The sequence below is a fragment of the Podarcis raffonei genome, chromosome 2 (genome assembly GCF_027172205.1).
Source record: "Podarcis raffonei isolate rPodRaf1 chromosome 2, rPodRaf1.pri, whole genome shotgun sequence".
In the NCBI taxonomy this organism is placed as follows: domain Eukaryota; kingdom Metazoa; phylum Chordata; class Lepidosauria; order Squamata; family Lacertidae; genus Podarcis; species Podarcis raffonei.
In genome coordinates this window covers 81,501,356-81,525,752 of record NC_070603.1, presented here as the reverse complement: position 1 = coordinate 81,525,752, position 24,397 = coordinate 81,501,356, and the positions used below count along the sequence as shown (strand labels likewise).

Below are 24,397 nucleotides of genomic sequence, written 5' to 3'. Positions count from 1 at the left end.
CAGGTTAAGAACGGACCTCCGGAATGAATTAAGTACTTAACCAGAGGTACCACTATATGTATTTTCTGTGGCCTACAGTAGTTACCCTGCTTCTGTGAGTTGCTATAAATATTGACAAGCTAACAAATACTGTATCTGGCATCATTTATGCCTTTCATAAATTATATAAAATCTCTGGATATCATGCGTGTGTGCTGCTTGCCTCCTGGGCGTAGAAAATCAGCTGATGAACTAGAGCTGGACTTCAAAGCTTCTGCTTTCCAGTGGTAAGCCTACAAAAGAACTCCGCTTCATCTGCCCAACTTTTATTATTTTATTTAAATATGCTAATTTGATACAGCAAACAAACAGAAGGAGGTCCCAGGCTAAATCTGACCATATGAGAAGCTTTGCCTCCTTCCCTGTTACCTAGAATTAAAGAAATTGGCAGCTATGCTAACAGAACTCGATGCAAGTCTATGAACTCTGTCCTCCCATAGTAGCCATCCAGAAAAACTAGCTACTGACCACAGTTTTATTTAAAAAAAGATGTTTACACTGAAACCTAAACATTTTTACTAGAGTGTAAAAAAGCTAAAGCTAAAGGACCCCTGGATGGTTAAGTCTAGTCATAGGGTTGTGGCGCTCATCTTGCTTTCAGGCCGAGGGAGACGGCGTTCATCCACAGACAGCTTTCCATGTCATGTGGCCAGCATGACTAAATCGCTTCTGGTGCAACAGAACACTGACAGAAACCAGAGCACATGGAAATGCCATTTACCTTCCCACCGCAGCGGTACCTATTTATCTACTCACACGGGTGTGCTTTTTAACTGCTAAGTTGGCAGGAGCTGGGGCAGAGCAACGGGAGCTCACCCTGTCACAGGGATTTGAACCATTCTTGGCAAGGCCAAGAGGCTCAGTCAGAATGCTTAGGGTTGTACTGTTATTACTGTTATTTCAGCGATGAGGGATGGTTATCAGCATGAAATTATAGCATCATAATGTGTGAGCTAGTGCTGTGCGTAATGGCAAGGATGAGGAGACCTCATCTGTATTTTTCTCCTCTTGATCTCAGTAGTTCAGCAGGAAGGCATCACCAGCTGCCATCTATATTGGTCATCACTCTAATCTAAATTATATTTGTGCGACCACCTGCCTTTGGCCTTGAAGCAGCCAATTGCTTGGCTCACCACTGTCACTCTGAAGAGCAGAGGCAGCAGATGTGATAGATGATCAAATATTTGCTTTGATGGTAAATAAGAGGGTGGAGGAGACAACAAGGACTGCATATACAAGAATGGTTAGCATTGTCTAGGTGTGCTTAAACAAATAAATGTCAAAGTGGTTTGTTAACAACAGAAGTGCAGTAAACAAGAGTATTTTCATGACAAAGAGGTCTCTCACGCCATTTTTGGGAAAGCATGATATCCTTGAGAATGCATTGTCCTGTATCCATCTGCCCATATATTAACATCAGAGGAAGATAACTTTCCTGGTGGTTGCTGGAGAGGTGAGTAGTGGAGGACAACAACAATTTCTCCATGCATGACTCTAAAGAGAGGGAATTCTAGTGTTAGGGAGCAATCTCACACCCCACCAACATGTGCAAGACTTGCCAGCAAGACTGCAAGCTGCTCAGAGTAGCAGGGAAAGTTCCCCTCCTCTGGGGAGGCCTGGACAGCACTTGCTTGAGGCCTTCTGGAGCCCTGAAAAGCACACCCTGTATGTTCTTTATTGTATAGTCATACATTACTCTGAAGCATAGATGTGCGCATGAGGTGTGTCAGCCACACTCTAATGCTCAGGCAGACCCCCCCTTTGTTTAAGGGGGAGGGGGGATTAAGGGAAGCAGAGGGTTGCAGGAAAAATAAAAAGGCTGGAACAGATCTGCAGCTTCTGCCTGCATCTGTCTCTGGTGATTGGCTCCAGAAGCAGCAATAATGGAGGAAGAGGAAGTTCCTCCTCTGCAGGATTCATTCCAGCCTTTTTCTTCTGCCTGTGCCTGTCACTGTCTCGTGACTCTGTCTCCATTGGAGCTTGGCTGGCCACCTTTTGCAGAGAGGTCCATGGGAGTGAGGGGCTGCTTGTGTGGTGTGCAAACAAGGAGAAAGAGGAGTCACCCAGCCCTTGGCCATCCCGATCTGTCCTGCTCTGGTCAACTTGGCACAGATCTTCTCTGTGGGAAAAATCTCTCTTTTTCGGATTCTTGACCACTTTTGTTGAGGTGGTTATGTTGACTTTTTGCCTCTGTGCCTCTTCCTTGTCCTTATTTATTTGCCTTGTTGTTTCCCATACCACCACTCCCTTCTTCCTTCGTTGAAATAATTAATCAATAAAAATATATGGGTGCACACCCCAATGTTCTTAAGGAATAATGTCTAAAGGCAACACCCTGTTCATATTCCAGTGATATAAATCTTACTAATGTATGCCACTAGCCTGGCTGTGAGTGCTCCAGTAAGGAAGAAAAGTACTCCCCCTGCTGGTCTCCTAATGAGCATTTGAGTGCTTTATAGATCAAAATGTTTAGGTAATTTTGAGACGTTGCCACTTGCTGTTTGAAGTAAAGACATAATACTTGTGCTAAGGACAAACATCCCTATTAGGCTGAAATCCCATTGCATTGAATGGGACTGAATCAGAATAAGCCATCTATTGGATCAGGCTGCACACAGCAACAGAGCCTTAACTGTCCTGTTATCTTTCTGTTATGTTTGAACTGTGGCAGCAGTTCATACAAGTGCACCCTACTGATCTAGTTGCATGTGCTCATGTACCCTTGGAGCTTGTGCACAGGTGAGCTGCTCCATGAATTCCAATAAAGGTAGCCAAAACATATGTGTGAATTGTGGACATGTGAACCATCTCTCTGCATTTAAATGAATAGGACAGCTTTGTGGGCAGAGAACTGTGTGTGTTGCTTCATCCAGGGGACCTGTGTTTATCTCCTTCTTACCCAGGAAGTCTTAATAGCTAGCAGTTGCTGTAGTATTTTTTCCAGCCTATTCCTCTAGCCCCAGCCATATCTGTTTCCTGAGCTATAGACTGTTTGACAATGAGTTATTATAAACTTGGACCCTAAAAGCCATTTCTTAGTATACATTTCAGTTTTCTGCATCCAGAATAACATCATAGAGTTTGGTGTAAGTGTAACTGTGCTTCCCATTTGTGGCATAATTGTAATCCACTGCTTTGCTGTTTGTTTACATGTGATAGGATCTCAGTCCAAAGAACTTCAGTAGCAAAGTTCATAAATATTCAGGGTACAACAATTTTAATTCATCTTCATGAGAAAAATTCTTGTTTAAGGAAGTGGGCTCTAATTTAAAATCCTGCCATTTATAAATAGGGAGCTGTTGCACAAAGGAAGCACTTTGTACATTCAGTAGAGTATCATATGATGGCAAAAGCACATGAGGGTCACCCTAAGGATTACCTCATACAGCAGTGAATGAAACACATATCTCTTAAATGAAAACTGTGTCAGGAGAAACTATCTACTTTCAGATGTTGTGGTTTATAGTCTCTGATGACTCATAAAATGCAGAGGAATTTATATGTATAGATTTATTTATCATGAGCATATTTTGGGAATCTTCAGTAATGTGAAAAGCACACCACCAGGAAGAACAGAACTGTGCACAAAATGTTTTCCTTCTGGATCAATATCAATGCATTATGGTCAGCAAAAATGAATGATTATATAAATTCAAGTTGAACCGATCCTCCTTACCCCTTGTGTGTTGCTGCTCTTGTGGTGTAAGGAGACAATGAAGAAAAGCTCCACGTTAAAATATTTCATTTTGCACCGGAGACTGAAAAATAAAATCTGAACTAAAGCAGCTATCCTCATTTACTGGAAATACTGTGTTTACAATGATAACCTCAAATCAAGTATCACATACCACAGATTCTATTATCTCCAGCTCTAATTGCGAGATGGGAAGTACCAGGAAATGTCTCACTTAACTCAGTGACAAAACATGATTAGGACTGAGCTGTTTGTCAAATCATTGCTGAAGAAGTGGAAAATCATAACAAAAACTTGTAACGCCTACCTGCATGAAATGTACTCCAAAGAATGGTCAACATGACAGATGTGGAATCCTAATACACAGGAAGTACCATGAAGTGTAGCTTTTAAAGGGTATTTTGACACTGCTTACTAATAAAATATATAGTTGGTGTTGTATATGAATGCTTAAGTCCTTTTCCCCTATAGTAATAACACTGCCTCTCCGTGATTATTTGCATTTTCATTAGCTGCCAGAGACTACGATTTATTAAGTATAACCTAAATTTTTAGTCATTCTGGCAGGTTCTCTTTTCTGATGTGATTTGTAATGTCAACTCTACTGCAGAATATTAGATGGCAGCAATGAGTAATAGATGAGCCTTACATTTTGCCTTGGGAGGCAAATAAAATTCAAACCACATTAGTTAAGGAGCACTGGAGCTGAACTCCTCCCCCTCCTCCCCTACCCACCCAGGTTTTGTAGTGTTTCCTGTGGCAGCTTAAAGGAAACCACAAGCACTGAAAGATCATCAACCCTGTTCTTTCATCAATGAGATAAATAAGCCTTGTTTTAATTCCACACTGGCTTTCCAGAATTAATGGTATTGCCACACTCATAAGCACCCCCTCCTCCTCTCCAAGAAACCAAACACAGGAAATACACTTTTGGCCTGATCCTACAAAGCTGTTATGTCATTCCCATATGTATAAGCACAGGGCTCCCCCCCACCCCAAGCCGGAACTTTCCAGAACTCAGTTCTGCCACCTCTCAGGTGGGTGCCCATTGCCATTGTAAAAAAAACCACAAGGGTGGTATTCATAGGGTGGTATTTCTTGAAAAATAGCACCATATAAGTATTTGTTCATAAAAAACAGCAAATATCATGGCAAAATAATGCATCTTCCTTGTTCCTCTGTTCCCATGATGCCCACCTTTAAATCCCAACACTAGCTTTATGTCCACTCCTGGATCCAGCATAAATCCCTTGTCCTTACCTTCAAAGCTCGGGTCCTCCCCACACCATTTTACTACTCTTATGACCCAAACCACACTTTCTTGTCACCTTTAGTCCTCCAGCTCTGCCTCTTGACCATCTGCTCCCTCAAAGGACTCCCCCCCTTTTGTTGTTATGCTTGTAACGACCTATGTCTTGTAACCTGAACTGCAACCCTTTTTGGCTGAAGAAGCAGGGTAAAAAAAAAAAGCTTTAAACAAACAAACAAACAAACAAACAAACAAACAAACACATGTGTTTATCCGACCCAACATGTTTCTCTATAATCTGGCACATAATTTTAATCTAATTAATTGCTACGAGTTTCTCCATTATCATCCTGAGACTATTAGAGGCAAGAAGGCACCCTTCAGAAAATGGAAGTCTTGTCCAAATGAGAAGAAAAGAGAAGACCAACTTTGGCAAAAGGAATGCAAGCAGACAAGAAGGAATGCATAAGAAAAATTCAAGGAGTGCATTGCTAAAAACAAAAAAGATAAGCATAAAAAACCCACTTTAATTACATTAGTAGACAGCAAGAGACTGGCGAGGGAGGTGGCGGAACGCTTGGATGACAAGGGAGTCAAAGGTGATACAAGTGTGAGTTCAAGTGCTATGGGTCACATCCAACCTGTACATTTAAAGCACTTGGCTACCCCCCAAAGAATCCTGGGGACTGTGTTTACCTCTCACAGAGCCACAGTTCCCAGAACACTTCACTACAGTTCCCAAGATTCTTTGCAGGGAGTCATGTGCTTTAAATGTATGGTGCGGATGTGACCCCGTTGCTTAAGATCAGATATTCCTCTTTCTTTTCTAGTACAGTGGTACCTCGGGTTAAGAACTTAATTCGTTCTGGAGGTCCGTTCTTAACCTGAAACTGTTCTTAACCTGAGGTACCACTTTAGCTAATGGGGCCTCTCACTGCTGCTGCACCGCCGGAGCACGATTTCTGTTCTCATCCTGAAGCAAAGTTCTTAACCCGAGGTACTATTTCTGGGTTAGCGGAGTCTGTAACCTGAAGCGTATGTAACCCGAGGTCCCACTGTACAGATATACACTAGGATGCCAGAGCAAGACAATTTGAGGAAGTAAAGTGATGACCAGGACTATTTTTTTATATACTTAAATCCATGTTCGAATAATAGAATTGTAGAGTTGGAAGGGACCCTGAGGGTCCAAAAATGCTTTTTTTAAAAAGTGGTTTTAAAAATACATTGAATTTTCCATAAAGCTCACCATCGCCATCTAGTGTCACATTGTATATTGCACTTAAAATACATTTAAAATGTTCTATTTGCAGATGTACAGCTGTGTCTAGTCTAATCCACTGCAATGCAAGAATCACAACACACAGTCTCCCATCCAATTTGAAACCATACTGGCCACTGCTTGGCTTTGCAAATGTGCTAGCAGTTTCATTGCTGCCAGTTGTGTGTACATACCTTAACGTACTGTGACTGAAAGCTAGGAACTTGAAAGTGGTAGTGGGAAATACTTTTCAGGGTGCATCTAGTACCCATCAGCACCATCACCAAGGCACAGAGATGTCACGGGGCATCTCCTGGGCCGATGCCTCATTTCAGAAGGTGGGGTTGCCCATACGTCGGCAGCAGTGTCTGGGTGGAGATCGATAAAATGTCCAGGAAAAATAGGATGTATGGCAGCCCATGCCAGCAGTGCTGTTGTTCGATAAAAATAGCTCAACAACTTTTCAGCTCAGATTTTCACTGTTTGAAATATGGCAACCCTACAGAAAGTGACGGCCAGTTCAATCTTCAGTCAATGCTGCGTATCAGAGTGGTGCCCCTTGCTCAGCTGATGTATTTATGTTGATAGGGCATTTACTGTTTACATATTAAGCTGTATTTAAATGAACTAATGTGCATTGTTTTAGTGCTTCTTGTTCTGGGATTGTGCAGACAATGAGGAGCACATTCAAATACAGTCATACCTCGGGTTGAAGTAGCTTCGGGATAAGTATTTTCGGGTTGCGCGCTGTGGCAACCTGGAAGTAACGGAGCGTGTTACTTCCGGGTTTCGCCGCTCGCGCATGCGCAAATGGTCAAAATGACGTCACGCGCATGCGCAAAAGCAGCAAATTGCGACCCGCGGGTTGCGTTCGCTTCTGGATGCGAACAGGGCTCCGGAACGGATCCCGTTCGCATCCAGAGGCACCACTGTAAATAAGTAAACAATATAAAATAAGGATTGGTCTGGCCCTGCCCAGGGCACCCATTACTCAAATATTTGCCAGGTGTTATCACTTTCCTTCACCTCTCATAGGCAGGCATCTTGGCAGAAGACCTGGCAGTAAGACTCCCTCCCCCAAATTACTCCAAGAGTGCAGAACACTGAGGAATATTTCTTGTTTTATCTTAAAAGAACAACAGAGTCTTACCACAAGCCCCTTGTTGCTTTTGCTGCACCAGGCTTCGGAGGGGCTACTCTTTGCCCTCCAACAAAAGACCAAAGGCAAAACTTTTCTCTAGGTTGGGACCCCCCCTCCCCTCCCCAGACAGCTCAGGCCTTCTTTTTACCCACAATCCCCCCGACTTTTAGCGAGGAGGCCAGAAGAGGCTTCTCGCTCTTCCCGGCTGTGGGATGCGAGCGGGGAGTGGAAGAAACCTGAACCCAAAAGGCGCCCACCCCCTTTCCCCGCTCCCGCCAGCCTCTGTGCTGCGGCTGCACCTGGCGCCTTGGCAGGCTGGGCACGTTCCTCCCCGCCCGGCCCGCACGCCTTCGTCGGCCGGCCCCCAACCGGGGCAGCGCACGAGCCTGGCTCGCGGCGGCGGCGAGGGGGTGTGGAAGGCGAGGCGGGCGCCTGTGTGCGGCGAGAGCCGTGGGGATCGCGGTGGCGGGCAGCCCTGTCGGGAGGCGCGCGCCGCCGCTGCCCTCCTCCTCCTCCTTCTCCCGGCCGGTGCCACAAGGCGAGATGCAGGCGCCGGAAAGAAAGCGCGCGCGGGAGAGACGGCGAGCAGCTCCCCGCGTCCCCTTCTGAGGGCGCCTCCTTCGCCGTTGTGCAGCCCAGCCGTGCGCCTCAGGGCCCGTCCAAAGCTGCGGAGGCGCGTCTCCTGAGGGGCTGAAAACGGAGATGGAGCCAGAAGGTGAGCTTGGGGTGGCAGCTTTTGCTACTCGGGGAGCGAGTTGCTAAATCTCTCTCTCTCTCTCAGCCCTTTTCCAAGGCTCCCTGCTTTCATGTGCTTCTCATCTCCCTGCGCCTCGGGAAAAACTTTCCGTGCAAGTTCGCTTGGGACTGCCAAATCTCACTGCACGGAAGCCAGAGTCCTGCATTGTTCTCTGTCTGCCCCCCTCCTCCAAGACTTTCCTCAAGGTTTGACCGAGGGGGGGCTGTCTGTCTGGCGGCGGAATGTGCTGGAGTGAATGGGTTTTCTTTTTAAAACTTCCAACATGCAAGGTTTCGCTGGAAGTGTTAATATCAGCCGACTGCCCAGACCTGCGTTTTCCTTGAAACCAGCCTGGATTGCCTGCTAATAAATCCGGCGGCCCACATTTCACTCAGTAGACGCCAAATGGTTTGTTCTGGCTCTGCCTTGGAGGGAAACACCTTGCTGAAAAATGTGGAAGGTTGAAGAAAGGGAGAGGACAGGGGTTTATATAGTTTGGCGCATGACCTCCTTTCTTGGTGCGATTAGAAAGGATTGGATTGATGTGCATCTTAATGATGATTGTACCTGTGGTTAGTTTGTTCGTGACGTTTTTCAAACAACAATACTGGAAGACCCGTTCCTGATGGTTAAGAATTCAATATTGGTTAAGACTAGTCTTGTAGTTGTCCTTCCAGTAGCAGCTTGCCACAGATACTTGGAAAGTTCTCAGTGTAGCTCATGATGGCAAATCCCAACCCCTTTTTGCATTAGCACTTGACTGTCAGGTATACTGGTTTTGAACATGGAGCTACTCTCCATTGAGTGGTTTACTCCCTTTTTATAAATGAATTTAAGCTAGTGTCTGTCACAGCACCTTGCGGTGGCAGATTTCATTAAGCCAGATCCATTGTGTAAATAAGTGCTACCTTTTGGCTTTGTCTGTGTTGAACTCGCTGCCTCTCAGTTCCACTGGGTGATTCATTTATTTATTTAAATCATTCTGACTCTGTTCTTCAACAGAAAGGGCTTCCAGGTGAATAAAAACAAGACAGCCCCCCTTTTCAGATTTACAATTTAAAAGAGAGAGGAAGAGACAGAGGCATAAAAGGACAGAACAATGAAGAGGGAGAAGGGGAAAGCAAAATCAGGCACCAGTTGCAGTGTCCTTATAACCAGCTGGGAAGGAAATAGTTCTGGGAGAGGAGGAGCCAAAAGGAGTTGGTCTCTCAGCTCATCTGATGGAGATGATGAAATGGTTGCTGGTAGGTGACAGCTGAAGGAGAGCCAAAGGCAGCTGCTGGTGTCTCAACAGAGCCAATGGACTTGGTATTATAAAAGCCTGTGCAGTCTCTCCACAACGTTTATAATACAGTATCTCTACCTTTGTTTTAGCTGAAAAGCCCCAAATGCTTCCTGACAGTGAAGATGTTCAATATCTAGCTTATGGCTCTGGCTTTGTGTGCTTTTAATATCCAGCCCGATTGTTTAATGTTCTTTTTTTTGTTAGGAAGATTGTTGCTTTAATGGATTATTTTAATTGGTTAGCCACTCTGAAAGCCTTTTGGATACAGAAAACATAGGAAGTTGTTTTATACCATTGTTTTGTATAATTCATTGATTCCTTCAGTGGTTGGTTTCAGCTGGATCTTTCCCAGCCCTGTGCCTCAGGTTGAAGACTGAAGGTTTAAAGGGTGGGTTATAAATATAATAAATGTCCAGTTTGAGGTGGGACAACCAGAATAGTACATATTATAAGACATGAGTAACCAAAGCTAAGCACAGTAAAAGAAACTCTGTATACTTACTCAATGAAAAGTTCACCTTTCTTTTTCTATCACTTCATTAATTATTACCATCTGTTTGCTTTCTGGGACAGAGACTTCAATGCTGTGAACAGATCCAAACATCTTGGGTGCTGCTCCTATTTTCTTTCTTTCCCCTTACATTAAACCAACTTCTTCGTTGAGGGCCTGGATACAAGTCCAAGTTAACAACTGAATGCTGATCTAGCCTGCCAAGATTATTGTGTGGTAGATTTGGCAGACTGGAACAGCTGCTGCGTTCAATTTTTGTTCAGTGGGAATGTATACCAAGTGCATATTGCATCTTCAGACATCCCAGGAGTGCTTGAAGCTGGTTCTAAAGATTTCACCAGACCTGTGAGGTTAGGGTTACCTTTAAAGGCTTGGACCTGTTATTCTCTTAGAATTGCTAAGGTAGAAACTGAACCCATTTCCTCTCTTAAGGGTGCTTGCTAGTTTCTATGTGCATAAAAAATATTTTTAAAACAACAACAACAACAACAATGAAAAAACTATTAACATAAAACACACAAGGACAGCCGCACAGCCAGCTTGGGGGGTCTTTCGGCTATGCAAGGCCCCAGATTTGCACCTGCTGTTCCTCCCCTAGTGTGTATAGCATATATTTGTTGCCCTTTTAGAAACCTGTTTGAGGTATTGCAGTGAATGTAATGCTATTTTAACTTTTCCTGTTCATAACCACTGGCTTACTAAGGTATCTAGCATATTTTAAAAAGAGCGAAGAAAACTGTATGAGACACATTTATAGAACATTTGAAACTGTTCATGCAAACCTCATATTTCCCACAGTTTCTATTTCTGAAATGCATGTTGAAGTTCAATGTCCAGCATATCTCTACCACTTTCAAAAAGAAAAGAGGTGGCCAGTTCACAGTCATTGGGGCCTGTCCCAGCCTCTCTAAAAGTCTGCACTTGTAATGGAATGGAATGTAATGGAATGGGCCTTTTTAAGGTTTGAGGACGATGTAGAACAGCTTGATGGTTCCCTGTATAAAATCCAAGACTGTTGGGACAGCCTTGTATTTTGGGAACAACCTTTGGGGCTTTTTTAATATAGGAAAAAAAGGTGAGTAAGGGAGGGGGACATGATAGAGCTATAAAATTATGTATCGTGTGGAGAAAGTAGATAAAGGGAAGTCCTCCCCCCCTCCTTCCCCCATAATACCAGAAGTTAGTGTCATCCAATAAAGGTGAATGTTGAAAGAATCAGGAAATACAAAAGGAAGTACTTCTTCATACACCACATAATAAAACTATGAAATTAACTACCACAATATATAGTAAAGGCCACCAACCTTGAAGGTTTCAAAAGGGTTTTAGACAAATTAATGGAAGGCAAGGCTATCTACAGCCACTAGCTGTGATGGCTGTGTACTTCCTCCAGTTTGGGTTGGGATGTGCTATGCCTCTGAACACCAGTAACTGGGGAACGCAAGTGGGGAAAGTGCTGTTGTGCTCATGTTCATGGGCTTTCCATAAGGCATCTGGTTGGCCGCTGAGAACAAGTTGCTGGACTAGATGGACCCTGGTGGTCTGATTCATTGGGACTCCTCTTATGTTCTTATGTCACTGATGGGTAGGACCTGAGGCAAAAATGGGCAGAGCAACACATGGAACTCTAGTGTTTGTATAGTAGATTACATCCCAGCCATGCAGAAGTCAAGGGGCTACACACACACAGGAATACACATCTCTCCAGCCATCCATTGAATCAGGGCCTGGAGAAAGAGGCCTGTAAGTCTGCATTTGGGTCTCAGGTTACCCAATCCTGATTTACGGTAGGCTTAGAAAGTAAAAAGAAACCCCAACTTGGATCTGTCTTCCTTTTTTCAGTCATCAACATGGAACAGAGGAGCCAACTGGCACTTCATCGCAGGCAGGCCAATTGGAGGAGGCCCTCCTGCCTTGCCACTCTCTTGATCATTGCATTTGGGGTTCCATTATGATTCCATCTTGTATCCCCATTCTGTTTGATGTGTATTTAAGGCCAGTAGGTGAGAGGACAGACATAATGTTTAGTGGCACCTGATACCTACTCTATCCCTCCTTCGTTTTTTCTACAGGTACTGCTACAGGTTACCTCAGGAGTTTCCAACCTGTTTAGGGCTGAGGGTCACAAATTGATTTTTGAGCAAGTGCTGTGGGCAAAATTTCCTCTATTCCCTTTTCTTTGCTTCCCCCTGCATCAGCTCACACCCCACACCATTTGAAATATGTCTGGTATCTGGGTAAAAGTCAGATTCAGTAGAATTACTCTGAGCCATGAAATCCACAAAGAAAGAGGGGCTGAGTACTCATCACTGTTTGGCTCCCATGTGCCCCACCACTGGTGTTAGAAGCTGAATGCACATGACATTTGCCACAATCCATATGTATCCTGTAGAATCTTGATAAGTACTTTTGTTTGATGTACAGTGGTACCTCTGGTTACAAACTTAATTCGTTCCGGAGGTCCGTTCTTAAGCTGAAACCGTTCTTATACTGAGGTGCGCTTTTGCTAATGGGGCCTCCCGCTGCGTGCGCGCCTCTGATGCACGATTTCCATTCACATCCTGAGGCAAAGTTCGCAATTAGGAGCAGCTACTTCTGGGTTAGCGGAGTTTGTAACCCGAAGTGTTCATAACCAGAAGTGTTCGTAACCAGAGGTACCACTGTATTCCTTTAAGCCACCTTCCATTCAATTTGAAAATGCAATGTGTACAGTTCAGGCAGCCTTTGTACATGCACGGATAACAGCTTTTTTGAATAGTTTTTTTGGGGGGGAGTTGCAGATAATGGGCAGTGGAAACATCATTGGGTGAAGACACCCCTGCTCCCTCTCTGGTGTGTACAGCAAGTCATAATGCACTTGAAATTCATGGCGTGTGTGTGTGTGTGTGTGTGTGTGTATGTCCCCCACTGTGTTTTGAGCTAATGTGTACATAGTCAGAATGTGGGAAAGAGTGTCCCTCTTCCAACTTTGGCATTCAGCTATCTATACTTTGCAAGGGAGAAAAAGGCAACCACCTTCACCATTTCATGACCAAGGGAGCAGTGAGTGAGCAATGATTTTCATGTGGGGAGGGTGATGATGGCAGAGACTTCATGGGTTCCAGCGGAAGACCTGACCTTAAGGGCACCACTGTGCTCCTGGAATAAAAGTTATCAACTTCTGGGTTACCTAGTGTACAGTTTTGTTGGAGGCAGGATGCAGCCGAGATGATTGAAGTTGAAAAGCTTAAGTTACGACTTACGGGATTTGAATTCTGGTTATGAACTTTTGGCTTTCTTAGATCATTCAGGGTCACAGCACTGAGGCATTTCTACATTAACTGCAGTGCTTGAATGCTGGTTTTACAGTGGCCAGAAGGGCTTTTCCCCATTCCACCTGCTAAAAAGGCTGCAGCCTCTCCTTTACAAGTCAGCTGTGTAGACCACCTTTGCAACCTTAAAGTGGGACTTACAGTTTAAAGACTTACATCTTTCATGACTGTTTGAGAGGTTCATTTTGTGCAGAATGTGGTGGCCATCTCCTGACAGGGTTACATACTAGCACCATATTATACTAGCGTTCCAGTTTATACCAGCTCCCCATTGTTTTCTAGGGAATAGCTGCTGATGTTTTTGAACTTCAAAGCCACGGACAACTTGTCCCTGTGTTCTTTAAGAACATATGCAGAACCTATAGGGCAATTGTTCCTTGCTCAACAAACCATTCATAGTATAGTTTAGGCTTCTAATTTTTTTTTTTTTTTGCAGTCTTTTGTATTGCATTGTATTCTGTTCATTTGTCCGTGTAGCAGGCATGCTGCTCCACTTCGGTGTAATTCCTAAAAAGGCAATAAAATACACAATGATAAAATACACTATAGGAAACAGTTGGTTTCCAGGAATCATAATGTAAGCACAGTTCAAGTCCCTCTTTTGGCAAAATATAACATCTTGGGGGCTAATTTTTGGGATGTTATGAGCAAACCTGCAATGTCTAAAACCCCTGATCAGCATTTCAGAATTATAAATGTGACAATCTTGCACTGTTACTAACTTTGCTGTTTGGCTTCTTTTTTCCTGACAACTCTGTTTTAACATATTTCCCATGACTGTAAAGGATGGAAACGTTTTCTTTTGAAACTGATGAAATGTGAGACTCTGTTTTCAATGGAATGTAGGGATGTACCTTATATCTTAAACTGCAGCTGCACAATATTCCTGGCAAACAAATGCTAACTTTGTATGCATAATAGGAATTCAGTTTTACAGCTATCTTCCATCTTCCATGTATAATGGCTAAAAGAAGTACTAATGTAATCACAAGAACAGCTGCTACAGTAAAGGCCCAGTTCCCATTTACAGTGCACATTTTAAAAGCTAGTTACAAATCTTTGGAAGTAAAGTTTTGTAATATTAATGGATTAATGAAAATGGCATCACCTTAAATAGCTTGGTTGTTGCAAACTTGATTTGAGCTAGTCCACCTGATAAAGGTCTAGATGACATAAGCAACTTAAATATACCGGCCCCAATAGTCACGTTACAGCCCTTTATCAACTTGTAAAGCTTATAGAAAATAAGACTGTAGTCTGAACAAGACTGTTTTGTAAATTATTTATAAATGCTGGCACCATTAACTCAGAGCTCAAATGTGAGGTTCATTGAATTCAACAACATTTACTTCAGAGTAGCTGATTAGGATCGAGTTCAAAACTGTTCTTTTGCATGCTGAAAGCTGGGGCTGGGATCTAAAGCTAAGCCATCTTGCCATAACTCAGGGATGGGGAACAGCTTTTGTTAAATTTGTATCCCACCCTTCCAGTGCTCAAAATTCCCCAGGTGCCAGGTGCCTGATGCATTTTGCTACTGGTGCTGGTCCAATTGCAACTAGGTAGAGATTCCTGGTTGCCAGATTGGCAGCTGACAGCTCCATCGAGCCAGCAGACTCATGCACAACAAAAGATGCACTTCTTGTGCTGCTGTGTGAATCGTGGACCCTTTGCTGGGCATCATCGCATCAAGGAAAGTAAGTGCAGGGGGAGTACAGATATATTTTGAGTGTGCTGCAGCTTTTCCACAGGCCAACCAAATGGAACTCACAGACCAAAATTTAAAAACCTCTGTCTTAGCCCATAGTTAATACCAATACCATTTCCATTTGCACTTCGTGTGTTTCTCCTTCTTGCATACTGGGACAAATGAATCATTGTAAGAGCAAGCTACAGTCAAGCAGAGTAGTTGAGATCATAGAAACATAGAATTGCAGCAATGGAAGTGACCCCAAGGGTCTTCTAGTCCAACCATCTGGCAAATAGACATGCTGTTGTGGCGACTGTAATCATTTGGCACCCAGCTTATGTACCTGAGTTTCTAAGACTGCACCCTTCCTCCCAAATGAGCCCAGAGCAGGAAACAACAAATGATATCATCATCACCATCTTTAAAATAATTCCAACACAGCTGCAGGCTGGGGAAGATCTCAGCGCAGTAGCCTTGTTTAAAGAGGAAGTTCTGCAAAAAGACAGCAGACATGGCACCTGTGTAATATTCAAGGGGGGGGGGGAATTCCAATGGGTAGGTGCCAAAAGACTAAAGGCTTGAACATATACCCCTCCAGATGCTCCTGAACTACAGCTCCCATAATCCCTGACCATTGGCCACCCTAGCTGGGACTGACGGGAGTTGGAGTCTGACAACTGGAGGGCTACAGGTTCCTCACTGTTGCCATAGATACTTGCCCTAATCCCACAAGAGAGAGCAGCACATAGAAACCAGGTTTTGTGTGTGGATTGCCCTGCTAGGTTAGGAACTGCATGTACAGGTCAGGTGTCGTTGTGTGTGCTTTAATATGATCTATATCCACACTCTTGCTTTATGTGCATTTCCATCCATTTAGCAATACTGATGAGAACATGCAGTATACCACGCCGTGTTGCACATGACTGTTGTTGGAGCAGAGCCAGTTTAAGGTTCTCCAGTGAAGATAATAGGCCAGTCGCATGACACAAAAGTATCTGGATTTTTAAACAAAAGGAACATTTTACATAATTATTGCATGCCTGGACTAAGAAGATGGGTATTTACTGTGCTCTGTTCAAGCTGCTTTAAAGTGGATTGTGCTGCAAACCGCTTGCCAAAAGCCACATTAATAATCTTTTAAAAAGTGTTAACACCTAGTTCAGTTTTCTGTCACTTTGTTAGTTAAACTGGATTTTTGATCAACAGTCATGATTAACTACTGATTTTGTTTTCATTGCATCACATTTAGTTTTAATGTGGAAACTAACATTCCGCTCAAGAGATAGCAATTTGTGTACATTGATGCTTATAGTTGCTCACCGTGTTTTCCATTATGAAAGTACTTGCATTTTTTAAAAAAAGTTATTTTACCTGATGGGGAAAATGCTTAAAATGCTACACCATGGTCATATAAAGAAGAGATAACTCATTTTCTTCTTCTTCTCCACCCCACTCTCTGATTCATGGTCAGAGTGTTGTTTGAAAATAACGTTCTAGTGGGATTTTTTGTTTGTTTGTTTACAGTCCCTTTCCTACCTAAGCAAGACACTGATGTATATTTGCATTGGTGAATGCAGACCTGAAGCCAGAACTACCACACATAGCTGCATCTAGTGGTGACTGGAATGGTATAGCTGTGCCAGGTAGTAGCAGCAGACTGGCTGGGTGCCTAACTTGATCTCCACCTGCTGCTTTTTCCTGAGAGCTCCTCCTTGCAGTTCCCTTTCTACTAGCCAGAATGATCAGACATGCGTTCACTACCTCAACTGGGGGAAAAGGAACTTAGGAAATTGCAGGAGGAAAAATAGCCAAGTAGAGAAAAGGTTAACCTCCCCCTACCCTTTTGGCTGCCGCTTCTCTGCTCTCAAATCACTCTGTGTCAGAGGTTAGCAGTAGAGAAGCACAAGAGAGTGTAGGTCAGGGGTGGCTGACATTTACCTCCTTTTAAAAATTCTTTTATTAAAACTTGAAAGAACAAAGAAAAGACAGCATACAGAAATAAACATCAAATATCAAGAATTTTTTTAAAAGATCAGAATTAATAGAAAATAAAGAAGAAGAAAAAGGAGGGCCATATTGCACTGGTCATATGCTGCTGGTGGGTTTGGTTAAATATTTGTGCGCACTCTCAAATGAACCACATACATACGCCAAAGCATGCACACACACATTGGAAAAGAAATAAGGATGGCTTCCCTAGACTCCCTCAGGTCTCATCCAGACTTGCCCTTGCCCTGCCGCTTTCCCCCAAGGAAACCTGATCTTTACCACTGAATTGGAGCAAACGTCAATCAGGTTTTCTCCAGACTGACATTTGTTTCTTGGGGAAGCAGCGTGGGGCAAGTGGAAAACTGCTTAGACCCATGCTTTCTAGGCATGGGACAAGCACAAGTCTGGATGAGCCCTTAGATGAGAATGGCATGCTTTGTTAAAGTTGTGGGACTGCATTTTACACAGTGTATAGATGTATTAATAGGGCACGGCAAGATACCCCCCTCCTGAGATCTTTGGAAAAGGGGGATAGAGGGAATATACTTTTGCGTTCAGGTTTGTTTGAAAAAGCATTAGGAACACAAATGCATACAAAGATAGTCTTCCTGCCTATGACAACTCAGGCAGATGCTACTGAGTTCTATTGGCTTCTGTCAGACAGCACAGATTCCATGTGATGCCAAACAATGGTTTTTTTGTCATTCTCAAAAGCATTGAAATATTCAGGGATATCTCCACTGGCTTTTCCTATAGGCCTTTTTTTTGAGTAGTGCACTGTGAATTTCTGAAATGTTCACAGTGCAATCCTACGTATGCCTGCTCAGAAGTACCGTATTTTTTGCTCTATAAGACGTACCAGACCATAAGACGCACCTAGTTTTTGGAGGAGGAAAACAAGAAAAAAAATATTCTGAATATCAGAAGCCAGAACAGCAAGAGGGATTGCTGCGCAGCGAAAGCAGTGATCCCTCTTCCTGTTCTGGCTTCTGGGATAGCTGCACAGCCTGCATTCGCTCCATAAGATGCACACACATTTCCCCTTACTTTTTAGGAGGGAAAAAGTGAGTCTTACAGAGCAAAAAATACGGTAATTTTTATTGAGTTCAATGGGCTTTTTAAAAAAAAATTAAAATCTCATGTAAGTAGGTACTGGATAATAGCCTCTGTGTGGGTTTGATGTAATAGTCTCAATTACACCAGTTCAGAATTATAAATAAGCTTGGATTCTGTGTGACTTGGTGCCTATATATATATATATATATATATACACTTTTTTTTATGGTAACTGCCAAGTTGTCAGATGGCAGCATTGTGCACATAAAGAAATGGCAGGTTCAGGTCAGAAAAAGGAAGTACTATTTCACACAGCACACAATATATTGTGATGAGCCCTGACCTGGATAGCTTTAAAAGGAAATTTTATGAAATTTCATGGAGAAAGTTCATGGAGAATAAGGTAGAATCAATGTTCTGCCTGCAGTTGTTGAGAATCATATACCACTTGTGGTCTTCTCATAGGCATCTGGATGGCCATTGTGAGAGCAGAATGCTTGACCAGATTACTTCAGCAGGACTCTTTTTGCATTCCTTAAATACAGTCGTACATCAGAAGTTGTATTCCGTTCCAGAAGTCCATTCGACTTCCAAAATGTTCAGAAACCAAGGTGCGGCTTCCAATTGGCTGCTGGAAGTTCCTGCAGCCAATCAGAAGCCGTGTAAGCCATGTTGGATGTCCGGGTTCCAAAGAAGGTTTGCAAACCGGAACACTCACTTCCGGGTTTGCGGCGTTCAGGAGCCAAAACATTCGACTCACAAGGCGTTCGACTTCTGAGGTACGATTGTATGCTCATTTAATATTTAGAGATGATATTTTATTTCATCAATATTTGTCACATCTCAGTTAACCAGTGCTTCTACTACCTTCTCACAAATGTGCATATCCACTCTGAGAGATGTCCTTGCTTAAAGCTTTTGAATCAGTTAGCCGTCATATAATAGTCAAAAATCATCTGAAAGAGACAATTGCCTTCAGAATTTAGCCCATCAGTTGCCTGCAGAACTGCTCCACATTCTTTGTGCTAATCAAAAGGAAAATCTTTGGGGAAAATATGAGTACTAAAACAGTGATTGTAAGCTCTCAAATCGCTGAGGGGAACCTCATGCAGTCATTAGACAATAGCTATTCTATCGAAGATCGTAGTGCCACGCTGTGGAATGTAGACAACAATTCATTCCTTACTTTTGGACAAAAGATAAACAAGAGTTGGTTTATTGTGAAAAGTAGACTGGAGATATGACAGGATAAAAGCCATCAGAATTTTATTTGTAGAATAATTTTGAGTGGTCTGATATATAGGCAAATCCCCATTTGCACGGGGGTTGCGTCCTGGGTCATTGCATGGGTCAGGAGTTGGCATAAGCGCCTTCCGCCAGCCCCCCACAGTTCTGCTCCCTTCTGGGGCCGAGAACAATGTGCATTTCGGCAACTGTGTGTCAGTTGGGAGCACACAAAATGGTTGCCACCTGTATACACTTCCCTGGAAGTGAGCAATATTGAACTCAACAGGAATGACTTCTGAGTACATAAATACTTCCATACATAGCTTTATTTGCATGCCGCCTTTCCATAGTTCAGACCGTTCTCAAGCTGGCTTACATGAAAAAATACATAATTGCAAACATAATAGAGCACTCAGAAGTAAACAGCCAATAGCCTATCTACACATTAAATAAAGATACAAAAATAATATCAAGAACAGCAACAGCCCTGTCCAACACAAACCTCTAAACAATAACGTATTACAATACAGTGGATTACACAGTGAGTTAAGAGTTTTGAAGAGACATTTAACATTTCTGTATGTAAGGAATGAATGGAAAAACATTCTGCCCTGCTTCATATCTTTTACGGGTAGGAAAAAGCATTTCGTTTGATGACACAGTCTTCAAGGAATTAGAAGAGTAACCTAAAGCTGGCCAAAGGGAGCTCTATTGTAGTAAAGTATTGTTAAATATTTTAGGGCCTCATGATTTTTCTTTAATGTGAACATGAATAACTTGATACTTTCAGGCCATATTTTATTTTATTTTAAAACACTTTATTGGACTGTGATGTATTGGATATTCCTTTGATAGCTTCCGTTTAGATGGATGACTGTTCAGTTACAGAAAAAAGTATTTTTATGCCTGACTGAGGCATGAATGAATAAAGTGCTTGTGATTCTGCTGTCTCAGAGCCTTTCATACATATTGCAAAGCTGAATCATGAATGGCTTATAGTGACCTCTGGGATGTGATGCAACTGCAGTTTCATGGCACTATTTGAATCGTTACTTGCTGAATGGATGGTGTCTGTCTGATGCAGAAAAAAGCAGCCTAAAGATTAAAAACTATTAAGCTAGCCGTCTGAACAAGCGGTTGTATCTCGAAACTTTCAACAGCAAATTGCATTATTATTATTTTGGATACATGTATAAAGATTCTGGGACGCGGGTGGCGCTGTGGGTTAAACCACAGAGCCTAGGACTTGCAGACCAGAAGGTCAGCAGTTCGTATCCCCGCGACGGGGTGAGCCCCCGTTGCTCGGTCCCTGCTCCTGCCAACCTAGCAGTTCGAAAGCGTGTCAAAGTACAAGTAGATAAATAGGAACTGCTCTGGTGGGAAGGTAAACGGTGTTTCCGTGCGCTGCTCTGGTTCGCCAGAAGCGGCTTAGTCATGCTGGCCACATGACCCGGAAGCTGTACGCCGGCTCCCTTGGCCTATAGAGCTAGATGAGCGCCGCAACCAGAGTCGGCCACGACTGGACCTAATGGTCAGGGGTCCCTTTACCTTTTTATAAAGATTCTAAAACACCCCCCCTTCAGTTTAAGAGCATTAAGGCACTTACATTCATTCACGGGCTCAAAAGGATGAACACTGTAACGTAAGGCACCCTGGCAGTAAACACCTGTTCTGCATTCTTACAACTCATTTGCAATGTTTTTTCATCACTAATCCTCTTCCTCTGCAGATTGGAAGAACTGTGAAGCTGGGATCAGTGGCGCATCTCAGACTAAATGTTGATTCACACTCTTACATCCTAACCTTCTTAGGTCTAACAGCTGGCTTTTGTGTACAGAGGTAAAGCATCTTGAACCAGAAAGTAAATCAGCAAAGTAATTCTTAAGTCATTGTCAAAAATGTCAGACCTGCTTCCGAGCTCTGCTCTGCTTGTAAATCTTAAAAGATCTAATTAATTACTTTGAAAGAGGGCCAACCTGTTGCACAGTCCACGGTGCCCACCCTGAAATACAGGATTTGCACCCTCCATTATGTTTTGGACCTGTGTGCCATGTCATGATGATGCAAACACAAACCTCAGAATCTATCTGCTGCCTATCCTGCAAGAAAAAATATTATATATCTATATAGCTATGTCGATATAGCTATATATCTTAATCACACACACAGCCATTAAGACAGCACAAAATATCCCCTAAATAACCCTGTTCCCATGCCTCTCCATATCTACCTACCTACAGAATTTTACTTGTACGCTGCCTTTCCACAGTTCAAACCATGCTCAAGGCGGCTTACAACAAGAAAAATATATATAACTACAACATAAAAGTAGTCATGATCAATAAACAAAACATTTTAAAAATACACAACTAAACTTGATTCTAGTTTTACCTTTTTGACTACTGACTCTGCAGTTGCAGTTTATTATTTATTTATTGTGTTGATACCCCATGTTTATTCCAAGGAGCTCCAGGTGGCATGCCTAGTCAGCCTTGCGTCAGCTCTGTGAGGTACTTAGGCTGAGAGTGAGTGACTAGCCCAAGGTCACCCACAGTGAGCTTCATGGCTAAGTGGGGATTTGAATCCTAGTCTCTTAGATCCTTTGTTGTGGTTTAGTCACTTAGTCGTGTCCGACTCTTTGTGACACCATGGACCAGAGCGCGCCAGACACTCCTGTCTTCCACTGCCTCCTGCAGTTTGCTCAAACTCATGTTAGTAGCTTCGAGAACACTGTCCAACCATCTCGTCCTCTGTCGTCCCCTTCTCCTTGTGCCCTCCATCTTTCCCAACATCATGGTCTTTTCCAGGGAGTCTTCTCTTCTCATGAGGTGGCCCAAGTATTGGAGCCTCAGATTCAGGATCTGTCCTTCTAGTGAGCACTCAGGGCTGATTTCCTTAAGAATGGATAGGTTTGATCTTCTTGCAGTCTATGGGACTCACAAGAGTCCCATGGGACTCACAAGAGCACCATAATTCAAAAGCATCCATTCTTCAACGATCAGCCTTCTTTATGGTCCAGCACTCACTTCCATACATCACTACTGGGAATACCATAGCTTTAATCCTAGTTACATGTTAAAGAAGGCTGGCCAGTTAGCCTTTGTGAAAAAAATGAGCTGTGAAATCATCCTCCTAACACTGATGTTCCTGCATCTTATCTGGACAAGGCAGGGCGGTAGTGTGAAGGCATGCTGGCAGAGTCAATCTGGTGCTTTCAACTTCCCCAAAGAGTGTCCTGATCACAGAAAGTCTTAAGTGGTAAACCTCACCAGACTACAGTATAGGGGTTCATCACTATTACTATTCTTGAATCTTTCTGTATGCTGTAAGGACTACAGAAATGTACTGACCATTGCAGCAGAATTTGGGCTCAGAAGGTGGAGCCTGTGAAACGAAGGCACTCTGAAGACCCCTGGCAAGTTGATGATTGTAATTGGTTTGCAACCATGGTTTGTGTTAATTTTGGTTGTGTAGTATATCTGCATTATTAGCCAGTGCCAACATATTGTAACACACAGCTGTGGTCAACACAATCAATAGCTGCTGCTTCAGCTTTAGAGAAGATTCTGAAGGTGTAGTAAAATCATAGTTCAATTTGGCAAGTTAAGCTTTCCCTCTAGAGGGTGTGTATCTGCAGATGTCAATGAGGAGACCTGCTTGTCATCTAGCACGCAGAGAGCGTACAAAGGTAGAGTGCTTTTTCACTTATGTCTTGCTTGTGGGCTTCCCGTAGGCATTCAGAGGAAAACTCTTGTTTCAGTTCTGCAAATTGGCTTGTGACAAATTTCTCTACTATTGAAAAGTAATTGATGGCTTAGATTAAGGGTTCCCATGGAGCATTAGCAATCAAGCCATGTTTTAGTCTTACTTTCAGGCTGCTATGGAAACCATTTGATTCTTGTTTCGAACAGAAGTAAGCACAATTTTTAAAACCAGAGCTTCTACTTGTAATGGAGACAAGGACTGAATTGTAATGTGTTCAGCAATCTGTACCTTGAAGCTAGCTGTTGTTGTTGTTAAGCTTAATTGTTGCTTTACACTTTCTTGCCCTTACCAGGCAATGGAGGCAAAAGATGGTCTTTCAGGTAACCTGCCCCAGAGTTGTTTAGAGATTTACATATAAGTAGTGGGGGTCTTACAACTAGTTCAGTGGTTAATAGGCAGCCAATGCAGATCATATGAATTGCACCCAATAAAGTGTACCACTTACCACTGGGCCATGGCATTCTGTGCCAGCTGCAACTTCTGGACCAGCCATAAGGGAAGCCCCAAATATAGCACATTACAGCAGTCTAAACCTGAGGTTACCAACACATGTCACAGTGGCCAAATTATCCCTTCCCAGGAAAGAGTGCAGTTGGCACACCAGCCATAGCTGGTGATAGGTGCTCTTTGCCATGGAAACTGCCTCCATGAACAAAGATGGAACAAAGAAGCAACCCTCCTTCTATAATCCTGCCAATGCTTGCTTGCTCATTTATTTATTTCCCTAAGGTTCCAGGGCAGGCTGCAGCGTTAAAACACAATACGAAAAACATCTTAAAGCAACTTACTATCATAAAAATAGGATGGGTGCTAATACAGTGGTGCCTCGCAAGACGAAATTAATTCGTTCCGCAAGTTTTTTCTTCTTGCACGTTTTTCGTCTTGCGAAGCACGGTTTCCCATAGGAATGCATTGAAAATCAATCAATGCGTTCCTATGGAAACCGCCTTCAGACCAGGTCCGGGGACAGTCTGTCCCCCGACCTCTTCTGAAGGCTGGGGGGGGGAAGGGCTTTTCTTCCCACCGCCAGCCTTCAGAAGGCTGTTCTGAAGGCTGGCGGTGGGAAGAAAAGCCCTTCTCCCCACCTCCCACCCCGCAAGCTCCGGGGACAGGAGGGCTTTCCTCCCGACTGCCAGCATTTTAAAAGCCCCCCAGGACAGCGGAGACTTCTCTTCTCCGCTGTCCCGGGGGCTTTTAAAATGCTGGCGGGCGGCAGCGCAGCATTCGCTGCCGCCCGCCAGCAGTTTCAGATCGCCCCGGGGCAGCGGAGAAGTCTCCGCTGTCCCGGGGGCTTATAAAATGCTGGCGGGCGGCAGCGCAGCATTCGCTGCCGCCCGCCAGCATTTTCAGATTGCCTGGGACAGTGGAGAATTCTCCGCTGTCCCGGGAAGGCAGGCGGGGGGAGCAAAGACTTTGGCCCCCCACCGGCCTTCAGAAGAGGTCCAG

The 24,397-nt window shown here is 43.5% G+C and overlaps 1 protein-coding gene across 2 annotated transcripts in view; it reads left to right on the top strand.

Annotated features, from left to right (window-relative positions):
• Window positions 1-7,587: 7,587 nt before the first annotated feature.
• Window positions 7,588-24,397, top strand: part of FGD3 (FYVE, RhoGEF and PH domain containing 3) — a 108,090-nt gene continuing 91,280 nt past the window's right edge. Inside the window, exon 1 of one of the 2 annotated variants that reach the window (XM_053377794.1) lies at window positions 7,588-8,099. In XM_053377794.1, coding sequence (XP_053233769.1) covers window positions 8,087-8,099 — 13 coding nt within the window. In that variant the 5' untranslated portion in view covers window positions 7,588-8,086. The remainder of the gene's footprint in view (window positions 8,100-24,397) is intronic. The other variant, XM_053377793.1, reaches the window with a different exon arrangement.